At 41.6% G+C, this 21,827-nt stretch overlaps 1 protein-coding gene across 1 annotated transcript in view; it reads right to left on the reverse strand.

Moving 5' to 3' along the window:
* The window catches only part of ACSBG1 (acyl-CoA synthetase bubblegum family member 1), a 44,121-nt gene that overhangs the window by 21,942 nt on the left and 352 nt on the right, over positions 1 to 21,827 (reverse strand). Inside the window, exons 2-3 of the mRNA XM_030457270.1 lie at positions 21,613 to 21,677; positions 4,363 to 4,445 (exon numbers count right to left, since the gene is read on the reverse strand). Coding sequence (XP_030313130.1) covers positions 4,363 to 4,445; positions 21,613 to 21,677 — 148 coding nt within the window. The remainder of the gene's footprint in view (positions 1 to 4,362; positions 4,446 to 21,612; positions 21,678 to 21,827) is intronic.

The following is a 21,827-nucleotide window of genomic DNA, read 5'->3' on the forward strand; positions in this document are numbered from 1 at the left end:
GTAATTTAAATTCTGCTTGAAAGCAATTCAAGATTTAACTCACAAACCAGAATCTTGAGTGCGTGCCAGTTCCTGCAAAACATCATCTTGTTCTAATGAGGAGAGACAGGATTCAGCTCTTTGCTGGAGGCATTTCTGAGGGACAGGAATCATCCCAGATTCCACAGCTATGATGCCATCACATTCTGCTGACAGCACAAATACATCATTCCTCCTCTCACCCATTATTTTTTTACTTTTCAAGATGTCTGGGGCCTTGAAAGCTTATCTTCTTTTCAGTAAAAGCTGGTGCTGAGTAGATCCAGGTTGCAGTTGGAGAGCCTGGCAGCTGTTTCAGACTTCCCCCTCTGCCAAGGAACAGATTAAACCAAAGCACAGAACATCTGAATTACAAGAGAACCTAAATCTATCAGACAGAACACATACAGAGTGATTCTTTAAAAAAAATTACAGAAATCAGCTTCCTGTAGCTGGCCTCATCACAGCTGGGGGAGGAAGAAAGTTTTCTGCTGTATTATCAGTTTTCCACAATCAACATGTAACTTCAAACTCCCCAGCAGAAAAGGCTGAAGACATAGTGGAAATGTTTTTAAATTAGCCAAAACACACACAAATATTTCAGGCCATGGAAACTTGTACCAATTCCACTGGAGGAAAAGGAACATTGATGAATTGCAATAAAATATACTGCTTTTCACCTCAGTATAAGTACTCCCAATGTGGATCAGAGACCTAAGACATCCTCCAAGGAATGCCTCTACCAACTGAGGTGGAGGGAGTGGTGTAGCAGGACAAGTACAAAACAAGCTTCCTAACAATCCTGACGCTTCCAAAAGTGATTATGGTGCACCAAAATGGAAGGAGGTGGAGGGTGTGATCAGGAGGAAACGTCACTCCAGAAACATTACCCAGGCATGCAGGAATGGAAAGCCAAAACTCAGCTGGAACTGGAACTGGATCTGGTGAGAGATGTCAACAGCCACAAGAAGGGCTTCTACAGATACCCTGGCAGCCAAAAGGAGAAGCAAGTGATTCTGGGCAATTTACTGCCACAGGAGATGAAAAGGGATGATGTACTCTGTGTCTTTTTCATCTTGGGCTTTACTGGCAAGATCAGACTTCCTAGGTTTCTGTGCAGGGGAGAAGCCTCACCAACAAGACCAGCAGGAGATCAAAGCAGGGACCACTTATGCAAACTGGACACACACACGAGTGCCAGTGGGCTTAGATGAGATGCTCTACAGGAAACACTGAGAGACCAGACCTAAGTTGTCAGAAGGCTGCCCCCACTCAACTTAGAAAAAAACATGGCAAGCTGGTAAGGTCCTTATGACAGGAAAAAAGTAAATGTCACACCTGCCTTCCAAAAGGCCAAGAAAGAGTACTCAGGTAACTCAGGGCCAATCAGACTCACCTCAGTCCATGGAAAGGCTACAGAACAAACTCTCCTGGAAATTGTTCTGGGCTATAACATGGTGACTGGGACCAGCCAGAACAGACAGACGTGGCTTTGGCCTTGCTGAATCCAACCCAACTGCCTTCCCTGATGAGCTGCCTGGCCCTGAGATGGGGAGAGCAGTGGCAGGTTGTTTGCTGTACCTTTGTACCCTTAACAAAGTCTTAAACATGGTCTCCCCCACCATCCTTGGAAGGTTTGGACCAGATGGATTAGGAGGTGGATAAAAATTTGGCAGCATCATTTGTCTTCAAGAATACTGGTCAGCATTTCTAAGTCTGGTTAGCAGTCAGCTAGAAACAACATTCTTCAAGAGCTAGTCCTGAGAATGATACTGTTTAATGATTGTTTCAGACAACTGAATGCACCCTCATCAGTTGCAAAGATGACACCAAATGTGGGGAAGCAGCCAAGAGGGCAAAAGGCAGGGCTGCCATTCAGAGGGACCTCAGCAAACTACAAGAATGGGCCAGCATAAACCTCAGAGCTCAACAAGGGGGAACATAAGTCTTTCATGCATGGTAGGCTAACCTGGATGCCAGCTGGCTCAGCAGAAAGACCCCTGTGGTTCATGGTGGGCAAGCTGAATGCAAGTCAGTGGTATGATGTGGGGGAGATAAAGGCTGACTACATCCTGGGCTGCAAGCAAGATTATTTCTCCCTACTCAGTCCTCATGAAGGGGCACCTGAAGCAATGTGCACCTTTGGAAGCCCCAGTGCAAGAGGCAGGTCCTGAAAAATTGCCTAGGAGAGGGACTCCCTGGTCAAGGTCAAGGGCTTGAAGCCTTCTAGGAGTGAGAAGCCCCTAAACCAGAAGTTTCTTCCATCTTCTGAGTTTCTTCCAATTCCAGAAGAGAAGAAAAAGAATGAATCAAAGTGAAGCCTGCCACAGACTGAAAAGGGAGTGCTATAAAACAGAAGACAGATTCTTCTCAGAGGCACACAGCAGCAGAACAAGAAGCAATGAACATGAGCTGCAACAAGGAAAATTCTTGCTACATAGAGAAAAACAAATTCACAATGCAGGTGACTCAGTCTAATAAGGACTGGGCTGTGGAATCACCATCCTTGGAGATACACAAGCCAATGCAGTGCTTGCTGCCAGTAGTAAGGTTACTCTGGATTTACATATGCATTAGAAAAACCAAAATCTGCCCTGTTCTACAGTAATGAGCTTCTATACAGTAGTGGAAAAGAATGGGGAAAAAAATCCAGAACAACCCGCAGTCCTCATTAGACAAATTCACTCCTGAGTGCAGGACATACCAATTACAAAATGATGGAGACAGTTCTTCACAACTAGAAAACATCAGGAGCTCCTTTTCTCTTCATACACAAAGCAGCCCCAGCAAACCATACACTGAGCTTCCTTCTCCCACAGTTTTTTTCCTGGGAGAAGTTTTTCACATTCAGTCCTCACTTTACTACTCAGCTTCTGCATAGCTGGGTGATGTTCCCAAGTCAAACCCCACTTCTCATTTAAATGGATAACAAGTAGTGCCACAGATTCCCAAACTCAAACAAAAGATGAAGGCTAACTTAAATTGTTAGCTCCTGATTCATCAACTTAGAAACAATTCTAAACACAAATAAAGGAACTGGGTCATTAAAATGGATGGGGTGTGACTTTATTTGCAGGAAAATTATGGTGGAACAGCTGGAATGGCTTTTATCCTCTGTTGTTCACCTCACCTTTCTTCCAGAGGCTGTGGGCACCTCTGCAGGAGTGGCTGAATGCATATGCATTCCTCCCTGAGCACTGCCACACACTGCCCCGTGTATTTCTCTAAACTGCAGCCAGCAGCAACCTCTGGGAGAGAGAGGAGCAGGGCAGAGAGCTGACAGCAGCAACCAGCATCCCAGAGAAATCCTTACAGGAATAGGTCAGAGCCTTCACAAGCACAGAAGCAAGTGCTCTGGAGAATCACAGCCTCAGTAATCATCTGCAGATCCACTGTGTCTCAAACAGTTCAATAAAATACCCTCCAATTTTTCTATAAAATACCCTAAAAATTGGAAAGCAGACATTAGTTCCCACATTTATCCATCCAGATCTATTTCCTGCTAACTGAAAAACAAAAAGCAAGTGGCTAGCAGTTCAGTTCTAGGAAAGAAACCTGCTTTGTAACAAAGAATTGCCTTTTTAAAAGGCATACATTCATAAATACATCCAGTCTGCTTGTGAGATTCCTGCACAGAGCTTTTACTTCTTCAAGATCCAGTTGCAGCCATTGCTCCCCTTGCCTCGAAGAACAAATATTCCCTATTTAAATGAGGAAATTTAGATACTAGTAGTGGCCTCACCAAGGCAACAGGGAGCTCCCTCAGGGCTGCAAACTGTTCAAAGAACCTCAGAAATTTGTGCTAGGAAATCCCCTTTAAGCCACATGGTAGCACATCTAGGTTAATTTACCACTGCAATTGGTTTAAAATTACAGGACTAAGCATATGCTACAACACAACACAGAACTGACCAAAGCACAGCTATTTCTTTACAGCCTCCAGTTATTCCACAGGATGCCAAATCCTCAGTAACTGGCAGCTGGTAGAGTAGGCTGGGATGCCAAAGGTAACACAAGAATTGGTAGGGTTTTCCAAGGCTATTTTTTTCACTTTTATCAAGTGATAGTCTCAACTACAGGAGAGAAACACAAATACAAACACAAATTCTCTCAAATACAGGAGAGAAATACTGGGAGAAACTATTGAATTAATGCAGGCTTACTGAGAGTTCCTGAATTTTTTTCACTTGCCTTGATGCCCTTCAGTTTAATTTTGGTTTTGGCTGCCTCTCCTTAGGCTAGTCAAACTTTGCAGTCACACCTTGCTGAATCAGACACAAAAGCTACATTTTAAAAGTTCTAAAAAGAGCTAAAATTTCCAGGGATTATCTTTCACATGCTTACCTGCTGGCTTTATGCTTTCACCTTGGGTCTCCTCCAAATGCAGTGGGGAATCTCTGCAGACAGGCTCTGCACCTTCAAGGGTCCTAAAAAGAAAATATACCTGTTAAAAAGATACCCAGGAGTACTAATAGATCTACTGCCATTAATATTCAATATATCCAAGGGAAAAAAAAAAACAAAACAACACTTCAAGCACTTAGAAATACAAACAGGAGAAATCAGAAAGTTCAAAGAAACATTAAGAACCCCTTTGCTGCAAACTCCACTACAATCAGGTTAAACAGGGAAATGCCTTCAGCCTAAGGATGAAATTCTTGCTTCATACAGTAGACTTTTGGTGATGGAGATGATGGAGGTGCTAATTTTGAATCTTGACAGAGAGGCCATGAGCTGTACAAATATAAAGAATGAATTATCCATCTTAAACTTGAACATACTGTTAAGGTACTGATGTCACAGTTCCTAACAAATTGTCCTTTTGGGACCTGTTGAGGTTAGGGTTGGGTTTTTTTATTGCTGGTTGGTCTTCTAAGGACAGGAGAAGTTACAGTAACAATAATAACATCCACAAGAATAAAAATAATATTTTCTCAAAACTTGAACAACGAGACATATTATCCTTATCACAGGGACAAAATTAACCTTTCTTGTCTTAAATTAATCAGATTAAATTAAAAGCACAGATAATACGAACTCAAAACCAGAAAGCCTGTGAGGTAGTGAGCTGCAAAGGATTATGTGAGCAAGAATCTAAACTATAACTAAGCACCAAGAAACTACTGACTGCATAAAGCAATGCACTCCAGGTTATACATAAATAGCAGCATGCAGAATGCTTAATTTATCTGACTTAATTTAACAGGAAAACGGGTAGGAATCAGCATCCTTCAGATGCCAAGAGCAAGGTGGGATTACCTTCATTTTCTCTCAACAGGTACAGGAGAAGAGTCCTGAGTGAAGCTCAGGAAGTCACTCCCCTCTATGGTATAATAAATTAACTCAAAATGCAGAGGGGAAAAAAAAGGAGTGCAAACAATACCCCTCCCAGCTTTCAAATAAATAAATTTTTGATGCTGCAGTGTCAGGACCAAAGACAATGTCAGGCAGTATTTCCTATCCCCTATTAACAACCACACTGTGTGGAATACCTGTCTGTGGGACAGTCCTACCATTTATGATTGTTATTCACAATGAAATTAAGACACTGGATCCCTTTTGCAGGAATTCAGCAGGTTCTGTACCTGTGCACCCATCAGAAGTGCCAATCCCTTGCTTCCACCCTGCTGCAGATCTCTGCCTCAGAGCAGAGGTGGAGGTGGCTGAAGGAAAATGAGTCACAGCAACTTCAGCTGCCAGGCTGCTTCCTCTCCTGGTAATGGCACAATGGAACAAAACAAACAAGGGCTTGTCTGATAAGCAGAGAGTTGGGCTCTGGAAATAGTCACCAGCTTGGTGCAGGCAGATGCTGATGAGAAACTGAGTCATTTAAATACAGAGGAGGATTGTGCTGTGTTTTGGAAGGGAAGGCTGTGTTTGAGAAGTGATGAAGTCAGACTGCACGGACAAAATGACTGATGAGGAAGACATGCCTGGGATTAAAACCAAAACACCTGAAATAATATGAAAATATGCTTGCTTGCATATCAAATGACTTAATAGTTTCTGAATCTGTTCCTATTTTAAAGAAAAACTACATTTGATGTTTAGAAATCTAGTGCAATCTTTTCCTTTAACTATATTTTGAATACTAAAGCTTTTTAAATCTTAATTTTACAAAACAAATGAAATCCTAGTCACAGGAAAACCACATTTTACTCCTGCTAAAAATGAAGAGCAAGAAAGCCCTCAGAAGAAAACAGATCTGATCAGTAACAAATCAGAAGTCTCTGAGGTGACTCAAAACTTTTCATAATCACAAATTACTTTTCCCAGAGTAAAATCTCATTAGTTTGCTTTCTTCTCATCAGCTGCTATAGGATACTGGTTCAGTGTATATTCTGATCTCTTAATAAAAATAATAAAATAATAAAAATAATCAAGCAACAGGTCTAAACTTCTGGACTTGCCCATGATAATCCTTCAACACACAAATGTCATGTTAGGAGCTCTCTGCATCTGATACTTTCAGGAGCTTTGACATTCCTAATGCTGTGTACAAAGTGGCTGGGACTTGTCTCTATGGACCAAGCAGCCAATTTGAGAGGGGAGGTATTTTTGCCCTGAAAGTACAATTAGGAAATTTTCTATTCCATCAGCAATTTAGGTGTTTATTCAGAACCATCCCCTCCTGAGTGAAAGAACATGTTTTTAATGTCGTTGCTTTTAGCTTCCGTTAGGAGTTATTCCTTTTAATATTAAGTAAAGATCCAAGAAAGGTTATGTTGGAATTGTTCCAATTGTTCCATTCCAATTGTTGGAATGTTGTTTGGAATTGTTCAAGTAACACCAAGTTGAGTAGACTTTGGTGGGACTGCTTGGTCAAGAGCTTACTGAGCATCCTGCAGCAAGGAGAAAACTCAGTGTGGAATTAGAGTTTGGTGGTGGTTTGGCAAAACTGAAATGCTCTGAAAATCTCAGCTTCAGCTACTTAAGTTGTTAGTGAGGCTGAGATTCTGTGTAACTTACTTCTTGTTGTAAGTGCAGGGACAGCATGTTCCCAAATACAAATGCCAGTTCTACCTCTGCTTTTTGCACTAAATAATAATAATAAAAAAGTTTACAAGTCCAAAGTTAATACATAAAACTGTGTAAAGCCCTCTACAAGGCACACACAGAGGATTTGACAGTAGAGGTCACTTTAGCAAAGCAATTAGAACAAACTGAGTTCATGTGACACAACACTGACCAGCTAGAATTAAAAACCTACTTCTATGTAACTCTGTTAGCAGGAGTGATTTTTGAATGGCAGTATTTCTTGATGTACTTTGGACTTCAATTTTAAGGCACTATTCCATGGAAGAAGACCTGGTTTACTGCCTGAATTCAATGTACTCACACTCTCCTCCACCTAACAGAATGCTCTGTCTGACTGCCTCATCCAGAGGTCTGGGGCAAATCTCAAATCTCTGGCACAGCTCACTTGCAGCACCCACCACTCCTCAGTGCCAGTCAGAAGTTCTATCATCAGGCCAACCTGAAAAGGAAGAATCTGAACATTCTCTATATTTGATTAGCAAAGGGAAAGTTTCCATTCAGCCTTGGCTTCTAACAACTCCAGGGAGCTCCATCTTTGCATCTTAGGGGAAGTAATGGAGGTGTGACTGATGTTACAGTGGTAGAATAATGACTGCTGTAACTGGCAGTCCCCACTGATTCACCCCAAGCAAACCATGCTGGCAGAGCAATTACAGTTTTTAACTAAATGCATTTGATGGAACCCAATGAAGATGGTATTGTTCCTCATCATGACTAGAGAAACGAAATTTAAGACCTAATTCTCTCTACTTCTGTCATTATGAAATAGCAGTGCTCTCCTGTTGAATGTCAGACATTAGAAAAGAAGTTTCTTCCATTACCATAATGGCACTGAGTAACGGCACTGCTCACTCTGCTCCTCATTTCCAGAATGGTTTCATTTCAAGGAACTTTGGGCTTTTCCTTCCACATTTATTTCCTCCCCTGGCAGCTGGGGAGGAACAGCATCTCATACCCAAGGTCAAATGCAGTCAGATATTTGCTGTCTTCTAAATTCTCTCCTAATACTAAAAATATTGTGAAAATTATGAGAATAAAACTTAAAAGCATCTATAAAGTCCAGATTTAATACAAAAATGAACCAGAGATTCATTTGGATTGCTACAGAGATCCAAAATGTTTTACAGTAATTCTCACTTTAACAGGCCCCACCAAACACACTGTTTAACTAGGTCAGAATCTTCTCTCTTCAATTCAAAAATTATTAACTTTACATTGTGGGGTGAAATATATTTTGGCCTTAATTCTGCAGAGTAATTTCTAAGATCATGAACTGCCCCAACAGAATACAGACACTGTAACACAGCAGACATATTCTCATGAGATTTAAGGAGAAGTTATCCTTTAAACTGATGATGTATAATAGCAAAAGAAGGGACACCATATTTTTTTTGTACTCCTCCTCCTGACCAGTATCATTCAGCTCCTGCAGCATTGTAAGTGTTAACTATTTACCAGTTGTCTCTCTATAGAAGTTATTAGGATTTAAAAAAAAAAAACAAACTGCTTTCTATAAATCTGTAAACAAAAGCTGTTTAGCTAACAGTAACTGTATATGTATATTGTTAATACATAATTCAGTACAAGGTATTACTTTAGATTTCAGGTTACTTACTCACAACCCCTCATTTTCCTATAGCAAGTCAAAGTACTTAAAAGTGAAACCACATTCAAAACTGCTCCCAAAAAAGATTTACACAAACATTTTTCTGCAATTAAAACAGTTGGTAGTCCAGGCCAGGAATTTATTCATCCAGTCTTATTCTCAATGAAGCCACCACCTCCTCCTCCACTTCTCAGTCTGTGTAATGGGGAGGCTTCTCCCAGCACACACCTTCTCAACTCTCACCTTGTTCCTGGATAACAGTGTACTATGTGTGTGGGTTCATCACCCAGATAAAATACTTTTATTAATTTTCTTCTGGTTTAATGCATGGGAAGAGTTCACAGCTGAAGATACCACATTCAGATATTGTCAGGGAAGGTGAGATGGATGCAGTGCCTAATTTTAGCAGAAGAGTGTGTTCCAGGTGCAAAGCTAAGGCTGTGGTAAACCATGTTACTGCAGTTCCTGGCTGCTGAACTTCCAAACCTTTACTACAAGCTAATGCAGGATATTTTCTTCCTTTGAAATAAGACATCCTGCAGACTGTCCACAATAAAGAACACAGCTAATAAGGAGGGAATGCTCAGATGCAGTGTCTGCTGCATGCATACAGTTTGTCTGTCACACATTTTTTCCAAAAAGCAACCCCCTCAGCTTCCCCTGGCACTGCTCTCACAGCTCTTTTCAGACCTGATGGCTCTCAAGAAGTCTCAGCTGTGTTTTCATAGAATCATAGAATTGGCTGGGTTGGAAGGGACCTCAGAGATCATCAAGTCCAACCCTTGATCCACTCCCCCCGTGGTTCCCAGCCCATGGCACTCAGTGCCACATCCAGGCTCTTTGGAAAGATCTCCAGACACGGAGAATCCACTACTTCCCTGGGCAGCCCATTCCAATGCCTGATCACCCTCTCCAGAAAGAAATTCTTTCTCATCTCCAACCTAAACCTCCCCTGGCACAACTTGAGACCCTGCCCTCTTGTCTTGCTGAGAGTTGCCTGGGAAAAGAGCCCAACCCCCCCCTGGCTCCAACCTCCTTTCAGGGAGTTGGAGAGAGTGATGAGGTCTCCCCTGAGCCTCCTCTTCTCCAGCCTCAACACCCTCAGCTCCCTCAGCCTCTCCTCACAGGGTCTGTGTTCGAGTCCCTTCACCAGCCCAGTTGCCTCCTTTGGACCTGCTCCAGGACCTCGATATCCTTCCTGAGCTGAGGGGCCCAGAACTGGACACAGTTGGGTTTTTTTTGCCATGACCCAAAGCAGTGCAGCTCCTTCCTCTACGTCACTGTTCCTTTGAGTATCTCATTCCCAAGCTCACCCACCAGGCACCTTTCAAGTAGCAGTAAGCATGTTACTACATATTTCTTACAACACAGTCTCCACCTTATAATTAAACTCCTTTCTCTGCTTGCCTTGCAGATGTAACAGAATATTTAGCAATATGCAGGTGTCTACCTTGAAGAGCAAGGTGTGCAAATCCACATTTTTTTTCTCAAGCACTGTTGATGAATTGGCTTTTCTAACTAGTAAATTCCAATCTTATTTAATACACCAAATGAGGCTGAACTGGAAAACAGGCATTTTTTTCCAAAGCAGAAACTCTTCATCTATTTTGTTTGCATCTCCCACTGCTTGTTTGTCCTGCAGATGATGTGGTAAATTTAATCTCTAAACTCCCACAGCTTTGCTGGTTATTTCAGTAGTCCATAATAACTCAGATGAAAACAAAAATTGTTCTTCCACTCAGCTGTATTCTTTGTATCAAGTGTCCAAGTGCCCTAATTCTTTATCTCTATTTTAACAATGGGAAATTATTCCACCCTCCCCAAGCTTTTTTTTTCCATGTTCTGGAGGACAACACAGCTCAGTGCATTCCACCAGCCTTACTTCACATTAGAGCTGCTTTTGGTCTTGAGTCTACATCTGCACATTCCAAAGTACTTTCCATTGGGTGTTAGGTATTCTCAACAGCTCACTGGGGCATTTGAATTCAAGATGGAATCACTAAGTAATCACCTGACAATTCTTTTGGCAGCACAAGTATGGCTTAAATTATCTCTGGGTAGCTCTGAAAATTTTAGTGATCCTGGCACTTTGCCTAGAAACTTCAGAAACTAAATATCTTCATCTGGATCCCATACATCAGTAATCCTTTCCCAGTTCCCCTGCACCTTCCAAGTGCTGAACCCAGCATTTTAAAACAGAGCTCTGGGGAGCTCTCTCTGAAGGAGAGAGCACAGGGCAATAAATTTAGAATGTGCCCTGGAGTTCTAGCCAAAGACAATGAAGTCACTGATTTAACAAAGCAACACCAAAGCTCTGATTGCTCAGCAGCTCAACAGGAATCTCTGACCAGCACACCAAGTAACAAACACTACACTTCCTGACTTTGAGGAGCTGTGAACTGTTACCTAAGAAATTCTGAAGATATTTCTAGGACATAAGACAAAACCCCAACACGGGTTAAATGACACACAACATTAGATCTAAAAACCCTGGATATTTATTACATTTAAAATGCTTCCTATTTTAAGGAGCAAAGTAAAGAGCCACCAGAGGGTCATGGGCCTTTTCAGGGGCATTGCTGTCTATCATCACTGGTCTTTTTATTTACTGGTTGCTCCTCTGTTCAAATGAGGGCAATATTATAATACCTTCCTTTATTGGAATGTTCTATTTAAAATTTCCCTTTGTCCTCAAAGCACAGGTTAGATTTAGGTTTTAATTGGCTTTCGTGCCCTCATGCGACTTAAAAAGGGGGCCACAAATCAGCCCAGATATGTTCCTGCTCTTGCAAAACAGGTCAGCTGATTCAAAAACCACTTTGCTTGTCACAGGGAACAAGAAACCAGTCTTGCTCAAATTACTCATGTAACTTCTTCCCACAGAAAGGTATATTTAAAAGCAACACAAATGCTTAATAAAGAACAAAGCATTAAAGATAAAGTTAACATCTGACATGTTTTTTGCTACGTAACACGTTTGGCACACAGAGTCTGGTAAAACCTGCCACTTTACTTGCAAAAAACTAAGACTTTTTGCTTCTGTTATGACTCGCCTCAAAACTTAGGTCATTTATTTTGGTGAGCAGACCAGTCTTACAGAGACCTGAGAACTATGTGGGTGAATGGGAAGGAACAATGCCTGATTTTTTTATTTCCTCCCCAAAAGACACTACTCAGCAGTTGGAGTGTACTACAACCCTTCACTGACCTTGGGATGGATTTTCTGGCTCTGCTCCTCCCTGCACAACAAAAACCCAGACACAAACCTGAAGTCCTCCAGCAGCTGCCTCTCTCTGGCTATTTGTAAGGAGTACTGCAAAGTCAGGTCACAAAGAACTCATTATTTCATCTCTTTCTCATTTTTTAGGTCACACTGATTCAATTTCAGCCTGATAAAAGGTGTTGGGGTTTTTTCCTCTTTCCATTTTGCTAGGATTTTATTTTCTTTACCTAGTTCTTTCTACCTGGAATCTACCAGCATAGATAAAAGGTATATAAAGTTTGCTCCCTAACTTCAAACCACAAGTGGACAACACTATTTAAGAGGAAAACATGCACTGACATCAAAAAACTAGCCAAGTATTTATGGAAGGGACTTTGAACACATCAAAACATTTGTAGCTCCAGCCTCTGTGACATTTTCAACAGAAATTCAGAAAGAAGCCATATGCTAAACATCTTTCTGTTAAACTGACACAAAATACAGGAAGCTCAAGTTTCCTAACTGCAGTGGTTGCAAATCATGATGGCTTTAAATCCTCTTTCAGAGTTATTTTTTTCATGAATAAGGCCTGGGAACATTTTTTTATGCTTAAACATTGTAGAAGTAGAAGCAAGCGTGTGCTAAATTTATTACTAATCTAGCAAAATCCTAACTTTCATGAGTCAATGTACACATATACCAGTCCCAAGCTAAATACTGCTTTGTGATCTTTGGACAGATTAAACAAAGAAAGTTATGATCCTCAATTCCACATGTGTACCACAGACAGATTAAACAAAAAAAAATTATGATCCTGGTATTCACTGCATTACTATTCTAGAATCAACAACAAATCCAAAAGCTTTCAACTGTCTGAAACTTTTTCTTTTCCAAAAATATTAAGCCTACAATTTGCTGCTAATGATGCTTACCCAGGATTACAAAGCCCAGAACAGAATAAACCATTGTGATAAAAATGATGACAACCAACCTGATAGGATCAAGCAAATCTTGCAAGTGACATCACATGCAAGTGGTCCCCTAAACAAATAGGAAGTTAGATTTAACTTCACTGAAAGGTTAAGTATCTACCTGATACAACAGTTCAGGCTCTCACAATGGATAATTACCCAGAAATAAGTACCAAGAAACAAGGGTAAGTACCCAGGATAAGCACCCAGAAATACTGACAAACTTACAATAGTGAGAAGTTACAGTATATCCTCTGAGACTGGTGTATTTTTAAAATAGTTATTTCCAAAAGCTCTAGAGATAGTGAGCATTCTCTAACAGAAGACACTGTTCCAGTGATGGAGTAACAGGAAAAAAATTGTTTTTTTTCCCTTCTATTCCAGTCAGACAGAAAGAAGAGAGCAGTCAGTAGGGTTATCTTACATGGAAAAAGCAAATATAAACCCTAAACCAAACTCTTCTAAAATTGAGTTCCCTTCTCCTTTCTCTGTGATATGGGTTATCTGGTTCTGTTTCCTTTGACCCGAAGAAGATGCTCAACCACAAAGGCTAATTATCATCTAGGGGTTATTCCCCCAAATGCACAATGAGAGAGCTACTTCCTTAGCTGCACCTAGGGTATTTTTGAAAGTCCTTTCCAAGCAGATTATCTGCATTGAAATACACTGAACTTGCAGAGTTTCCAGTGGTGCTTTTACCACCCAAAACACCTGAAGGAATGGCACAGCAGCATCAACTCTTTGAGAACGTCTGTAATCTCACCACACGGTTAAAATGCCATTAAATCATTTAACAGACTGAAGCATAAGAGCCTGGTAGTTCAGCAGTATTTTCAGCTTGAATTCCATATTTTTGCTAAGCTGTGAGTGGCTGAGCCACAGGAGCTGAACAAATACACCCCTTGTCAGAGCTGCTGTACATGGATTTCTGCTGAGCCCCCTTCTCAAGAGCCTCTGTGCCACAAAATCACCACCACACAACCTGCTATATGCAAACAGGGCACAAGCCACATAGTCCATACTGAATGATGCTTTCATAGGTTTAATGCCAAATTAGAAATTAGCATCAAAGAAGAAATTAATTTAGAGTCCTCCTGACACTTTTCTCTCATTCTTGCCCCAAAAGATGGATCTTCTCTTGCATTAGATAGCAGAGACCCCACCAGGCAGAGCAGGCTCCTGCTGCTTGTTGCAGCAGTAGAAGACAAACTTGTCAAAAGTTGGCAAATTGGTTTGTTAAAGTAAATACTGAAGCTACGTTACCCATTTTCAGAGCTTTCATAAATATTCATTGCATTTTCATCTTGCACTTTTTTCAGAAGAGTCTCTCCACTCTTAGCCATGCTGACAAACCCCCTCCAGCTGCTCACAAAAAACTGGAGGACGCTTGGGCTCAGGCACAAAGCTTCTTGGACCACTGAGGAGACCAACAGTGACTGATTATTTGTTACAAAACCCAACACGTAATTCAAGAGGAGGAGACTACAGCTACAAAAGCTGTTTCTTTCTGATTTTAACATGCTTGAAATGTCGCAGTGCCTGTGAGCTGCTTACTGTTAAACTTTCCTTTTAATTCAGTTTTCTTTAATTATCCCTGAGAAGAATTTTAATGAGTCTACAGTGCTTTAAGATGCAAATCTTTTCCTTTGCCAAGATTTCCAACAAAATCGTTCACAGAAATTGAAGCAATTCTAATTTTGTTAACTCCAGCTTCAAAAAAGAAAAAAGAAAAAAGAAAAAGAAAAAAAAAAAAAAAAAAAAAAAACCAAAAAACTTTCCATTAAGTTACTTTCTTCCAGAAAATGCAGATTTGTTGTATTAGGAAATGCCTTCAAGTCACCTATACCACTGCAACAGCCAAGCCCTTCCTCCAGCATCACAACCACCCCAGCACTGCACTGACTTCACCAAGCCAGGCCTATCAGATACTGCAGAGCCTTCTACACAAGCTTTATGCCTAAACAAATTACTTGCCAGGGTGTTAAGACTTCTTCAGATACTTGGAATACTTCCAAGCAACAACAACAAAAAAAAAAGATGGAGGGAATGGTTCAAGCCACCCACTGGGAGCACCATCCCTGGGATGATTGTGGTTTGTGCAAACCAGCATTTTGGGGATAACCTGGGCTGGGGGATGTTACTGGAGATAAAATTCACAACTCCCCATCTGGAGGAGGGAGGGAAAAAAGGAGGGAGGGAGTGAGGGAAGCCACACTATGCCATTTGCCTTCAGAGCCAGGGAACAGGACTCATAGCATTCCATTTAGTGGTATAAATCTCACATAGTGAGTAGGAAAATGTAAGAAGAATAAACTTCAATTTTATAGAAAGATGTGAACTTTATTCCTGAGTACCCTGCACCATATCCAAATGCTTAGTTGAAGATGAGAAACGAGAGGAGAAAGAAAGCAAATTTCCCAGTGGGATTCTAAGGGATTTATTATCACACCAGAAACTTGATTTGAAAATACCTGAACAAGAGGACAGGGAATATTTCAGTGGTAAAAATGTGTCATCTTATGCAGTGAGAATTAATTCTTGGTTGATTTAGTTCCTTCAGTTTGGGTTAATTGTCCAAATTCCCCCTTTGCTCCAATGGTTCTTTGCAGAAAGCCACTAGGTATCTCCTGTGGGCTTGCAACTAACTTTGCTGAAACACCATAAAGAAAAAAACAGGAATAAACTGTGTTGCAAGGAATATTGGTTTAAGATTTTTTTTTCCTAGTCATCTAAAATGTTCTACATGCTATGTTGTATGAAGGAATACAATTAAACAGCCTCTAATTACCTTGCTTGGGCTGGATCTTGAGTGGCCTGGTCTCATGGAAGGAAAATAGCTCTCAGATGTCTGAAATCTGTATTTTCAGCAAATAAACAGCAAACCTCAAATATAGATCTCTAGAAGATGTGTTTAGAGAGGATTGTCTGGGTTATTTGTAACATCTTCCTTATACTAACTGATGGTTAGAAAATTAATTTGACTCAACCAAGGATTCTCCAATGCTCAATCATTCCTCTAGTAACAAAAGTGGCTTCAGGGCAGCCAGGCTGTGGAGCAAGAGGAATTTATCTGGGAGCACTGGTGGAAAAAAGCTGCTTTTGGACTGTAACAGAAAACTCACATGATTGTGCTAAAATGCATGTTTCCTGCACTTGTCAGCTACAAACAGCCCTGTCACATTAAAAACAGGTTTATCAATGTCCTGCTGTAAGAAAGACTTTTACAGGGAACTTGCCCTTGTAGTTCTGGTACAACGTTTCTGAGTGCCCTGCAAGTTCTGAGTAATGAAGCCTTACAAATGAGGCTGGCAAGAGAGAGTTCAGTTAGGAAGGAGCTGCACATTCAAATGATTTTTACATGCTGCAGCTCACATGATGCTGTCTGTGGTCCTTTCCTCTCATGCCTATACTCTACCTGGATGCACCTCTCAGACTCAGACTGGATTTCTGCAGTGGGCTGGGCTGCTTTTCCCAAGTAGAGGTTACAACTCCCAAGTAGAGGTTACAACTTCTGGGTGTTGACAGCCTTGCAAAGCTCTGAAGGAAACGAAGAGGCAAATAAAGCTCATGTCCTGCTCACATCCTTTGCTCCCCAGTTATGACTGGTACCTTTCAGGAACCAGTGCCTGATCCTTGGAGCTGAAGACACTGATCACCACAAACCTGCAGTGTAACAAGATGCCAAAGAGCAGTCCTAGAGAAGCCCAAACAAAAGGCATGTTGTTACCAGGGTCAGTAGCCATGAGAGCCACACTGCAGAGACCCAGGGCACCCCTTCCTGTTCAGGACAGGACGTTTCAGGTTTCATTCCCAATGCCCCTGTGGCAAGAATGTTTCTGTTCCACCATAAAAACTCTATTTACTTAAAAGAAGTGGAGGAGTACACTAATTCCAGATGCTCCTTACTGCTGATGCCAATGAAGTCTGAAGCAGGTTGTTGGTTCATGTTCCAAAATAACATTGTGTGGTTGGCTCTTTTGTGTCTGTGGTTTTTTTCCTTAAAAGAAAACCAACATATAACCAGTAACAAACATTTCCATGTAAAACGGGGATAAAACAGTTCCCTTTACACAAGACTAGATTTCAGGATTTAAGCAAAAAATCTAAACTCTTCAAGCAGATCTGTGGCTTGGCCTCCAGTAACTCGTAGCAAACAAGTTAAGTCTCAAGGTACATCTTAAAGGACAACAAATTTAAGCCAGTTGGGGTGAAGGAGCTGATGTTGGAGGCAGATTCCATAAGGAAAAGCCCCCAGGCAAGCACCTTTTTAAACTCACATACATGTTTTATATGGATTAATTTCTAAGGAAGGAATTCAGATTTTAAAAAGGACAACTTTCACCCCCAGCTGAGTCACCCCAGACTTTCAGAACTGAGCAGAATTTATCTGTACTCAAAGCAGAACCTCTGGGCAAGCCCAACACAACAACTTCACCCACACTGATCAGGTAAAGCAGTTTATCCCACTTTGTGATCCACAAACACAATGAGCTGCATGTATTGCTAGAGCATGGAATTTCCAGCAGCAATCTCACTGTAAAAATGTTGTCTCTCATTGACCATGGCACAGCAACAAGAATTTAATTCTGCTTTTTGGAACAGAAGCATTCTGCTTTCCAGGGAACTGTTCCACAGCAGGAAAACACATTATTTTGTGCAAAAAATCTGGAGTTTGAGCAAAAAAACCCAAACTGAAACCAAAAAAATCCAACCAAAAAATGCATCTTGGATTTGCCTGTAACTACTAATTTGTAATAATTAAGGAAGAAAATCATAAGGAAAAAAAAAAAAAAAAGTAGCTGTGAGTATACACCTGGGGAAAGAAGCAGCTGCTTCTGAGCAACTGGAGAGAAGCAGAACATCCTGTCAGGTCAAAACAACAGTTGGACTGAGGACACCTCTAGAAACAATTTTGCTGCCTCTTTCTGAGGAAAAGATTGTTTTAGACCCAAAGGAGCTTGCATTTTCACATTTACCAATAGGTGTTTGTTCATCCCACCATTCCTGCAGTCAGATTTTCTTCTGAGATGCCCAGCCTTTAAACACTCAAAACTGTACTACAAAAACAGGTCTTTCTTACTCTTTCTGTTCTACTAGCATTTAATTAGTAGAGATTGTTGCCCAATTTAACTAAAACTTCCCTCAGAAACATCTTCTAAAGATGCTATTCCCTCATTACACACTGCCCTAAAATAGCTCAAAAAAAATGCCATCATGTATCTGGCAGATACCCAACTTTTACTTCTGCTACAGGTAAAAAGATTTTCCTTAGAGCTTGTTTCTCTGTGAAACACCCTTTACAGATATTAATTATGGGGGAAAGTTCTGGTACCATTAAACACCCATTACACTGAAATTGTTAAATAATCTTTTAAGGTATATTCTAAATAAGACTAAAACTCAATGGTTAAAAATATTATTTAAAGAGTGCTTTCCTAACAGGTTTGTAGAAATCCTGACACCTGCTCAGGTTTGGATGCTGAAAGAATCCAGCCCAACATCAAGAAAAGTCTGTTGTAATTCCAGAGGCAGCACTGCAGCTCTTAAGGCAGAGTTAGTGGGATCGAACACAAACACAGGTTTCAAGCCCCCAGACTCCTGATTTTGTTGTGTGTTTGTAATGAAAGTTATTGTTGGCACTTCTTTACAAAAATCAAGGGTGCTGCAAGAAACTGCAGCTGAAATTCAGCACATTGTACACATGTCTTTGAGGAGCTGCTTCCAACAAAAGCCTCCCAGTTTAGAAGGCATGATTGAGAGATGGTAATGGCCAGGAAAAAGAAGGAAATGCAAACAAGGAGGTTGTATGAGTATTTCATACAACAGAGATTAAAAGCCCTTCCTTGATTTGTTCCATTGTGCCATTAACAAGAGAGGAAGCAGCCTGGCAGCTGAAGTTGGTGGTGACTCCTCATTTTCCTTCAGGTGCTCTGGCCACCTCCACCTCTGCTCTGAGGCAGAGATCTGCAGCCTGGCGCAAGTCCCAGCCACTCCGTGATTCTATAAATGTGTAATGTAAAGACACTGTATGCTCCCAAAGTCAGGTGGGAGGCAGTGTATTGACTCCTGTTTTGGTTTAAGAGTGGGAATACCTCTTTCAAAACTGAAAGCAAGAGTCCTCTGGTGGCTAAATGAAGCAGTAGGATATCATTATTCCCCACTTCCAGTCCAGCCCTGCCTACTTGCAGAGAACAGAGATTCTCTGTTTGTTTTCCAGATTCCACTTAGATGCAAATTTGATGCTGTGCAAACAAAAAGTGACACAGTGGTTCAGAGCATTACATACAGCACCAGGGAGAGAAGAGGAGAAGAGATCAGCTGCTTACATGAGAAAAAGGAGAACAACTGCTGGTTAGGAACCAAGGAAGCAAGGTGTGTGCAGCCCAAGAGTAAACACTGAGCGTGCACACACTTAACACCAAGCTGGTGGAGTAAAGGAACCACCACTGGAACTGGGGAAAAGTCTGTCTGCAAGTCTAAAGGCTGTATGACTTTTATTACTAATTATGACAAATCAGATGAGTAAAATCAGCTGCTGAGGATTCCAACTCTGTTCCATAAATATGGTACTGAAAAAGAGGAAATGCTTTGCCTCAGACAACCAGAGAGGTGCTGTGCTCCCCTCAGGTACCAGGATGACCACAGTTCTCAGACTGGAGTGATGCAAGAGGTGCAAATGATGAGGTGAAGAACACCAGTGGACTCACCTCCCTCTGATTTTTCTAATCCATCATACCAGTTCTTAGTTTTCCCACTAATTCTTTGAATAAACAAGGAGTTCATTCAAGTATTCAGTATCAACTGAGACCAAAGATGGAGAAAACAAATACATACTATTAAATAGAAAGCAAATATAACCCCGTAGCTCCCTGAAATAAAATGAAAGATGCTCAGTCCTCTTAAGAAAAGGTGCATGCAAGCAGTTTCTGAATATTCTTACTAATTGTAATTACTAATTACTATTGTTACTAATGAGAAACCACACACCAGTCTGATCAGTATCTACACCTAATTGCATGAGGGTTTCCATGCACAGAAGTCACATACCCTTTCTCTGTCACAACATACTATAAAATGATTTTTGAAGTGAAGTTTTCAGAGGCTTTCAAAGCACATAAACAGTTTCACTGCCTACTGAAGCATTCAGCTACTGCAAAGCTATTAACAGATTTATTTTTTCTGAAATGTGAATGTTATCTTCAGGACTATAGGATTTTAAGCCTAAGGTGAAGACCATTACAAGAATAAACTGAGGTCTGTCCCCTTGCAAAAAGGACAGTTCTCAACCTTCAAGTTTATAGAATAACTTTAGTTATTTTAGAAAATAATTTCTGTATTGTCAATCTAATTTCATGATTGCAAAACATGGATTTTCCTGGTCAGCTGCCATTTTGCTTAGAGAAACTAACAAAACCAAACAGCTTTCTTTCCTGTGGTTCTAAACTGTTCCTTTCACTGGTGTTTTGTTGTTTTCCTGTAGATTACACCCCCTATCCTTTATTAAGGAGAACATGTGTACGTATGTATAGGAGTCCAAAAATAAGCAGGAGTACACAAAGAACAGACTGTGTTGACTCACTCTTCTAATAGTATTTACCTGAAATACAACAAAAGGTTCATTGTAATGTCAATAAAAATTTAAATGATATCACGCTTTAATCAAAAGCCACAGTGCCTGTTCAGTTTTTGAATTTACTTATCCTAATTTTTCACTGTGGGCAGCAGTGAAAAATTCTTCTCTATCAGCTAAAATATTTACCTGCACTGTGGTTGACTGAGAGCTGCAGCCTTTGGGTTATCCCACCTACAGCTGATGTTCTCCTTTCGGACAACTACATCCAGGAACAAAGACCCATTTCCCGCAACGAAACCACCTTGGGAGTTTTCGAACAAAAATCTGAACTTCATGCAGCTATTCCGCCTTTCTCACTTGTGATTCTCAACGTTGTCTTTTATGCAAGCAGTGCTTTTAGTCAGCCCTCCCCCACTGCCCCTTATCTCCTTTCACCTGAACCATCAATCATAGAATCATAGAATTGGTTGGGTTGGAAGGGACCTCAGAGACCATCCAGTCCAACCCTTAAACCAACACTGCGGTTGCTAGACCATGGCACTGACTGCCACATCCAGGCTCTTTGGAAATATCTCCAGACACGGAGAATCCACTACTTCCCTGGGCAGCCCATTCCAATGGCTGATCACCCTCTCCAGAAAGAAATTCTTTCTCATCTCCAACCTAAACCTCCCCTGGCACAACTTGAGACCCTGCCCTCGTCTTGTTGAAAGTCGTTTGGCAAAAGAGCCCAACCCCCCCCTGGCTCCAACCTCCTTTCAGGGAGTTGTAGAGAGCAATGAGGTCTCCCCTGAGCCTCCTCTTCTCCAGGCTGAACAGCCCCAGCTCTCTCAGCCTCTCCTCATAGGGTCTGTGCTCGAGTCCCTTCACCAGCCTGGTTGCCTCCTTTGGACCTGCTCCAGCACCTCAATCTCCTTCCTGAGCTGAGGGGCCCAGAACTGGACACACGACTCAAGCTGTGGCCTCCCCAGGGCTGAGCACAGGGGCAGAATCCCTTCCCTGGACCTGCTGGCCACGCTGTTTCGGAAATAATTAATCGGAGACCTCAGCTGCCAGGAGGAAGGTGAAGATCCCAGATTTCCAGCCCACTCCGGGCGGGCTAGCCCGGGGATGAGTAGTCCGAGCAGCAAGGACCAGAACCGAGCCTCACCGAGTGCTTTTCAATGTGCTGAGGCAAAAGCCCTCAGAGACCCCGTCTCGTTACCGAGACCGCGGCCACTCCGCGCTCCCCAGGCGCGGGAACGTTTGGAGGCTGACACGGCGGAGAGGCTTACGAAACAAAACAACAAAAAAACTGCCGCAAAACTACAGCTCCGTGACTAAAGCGTCGCAACGGACACAGACGAACCGATCCCCGATCCCAGACTGGGCCGGGCCGGACGCTCCGGGACTTCCCCGGTCCTGAGGCGCCGCTCGCTT

This window comes from Calypte anna, chromosome 10 (genome assembly GCF_003957555.1).
Source record: "Calypte anna isolate BGI_N300 chromosome 10, bCalAnn1_v1.p, whole genome shotgun sequence".
In the NCBI taxonomy this organism is placed as follows: domain Eukaryota; kingdom Metazoa; phylum Chordata; class Aves; order Apodiformes; family Trochilidae; genus Calypte; species Calypte anna.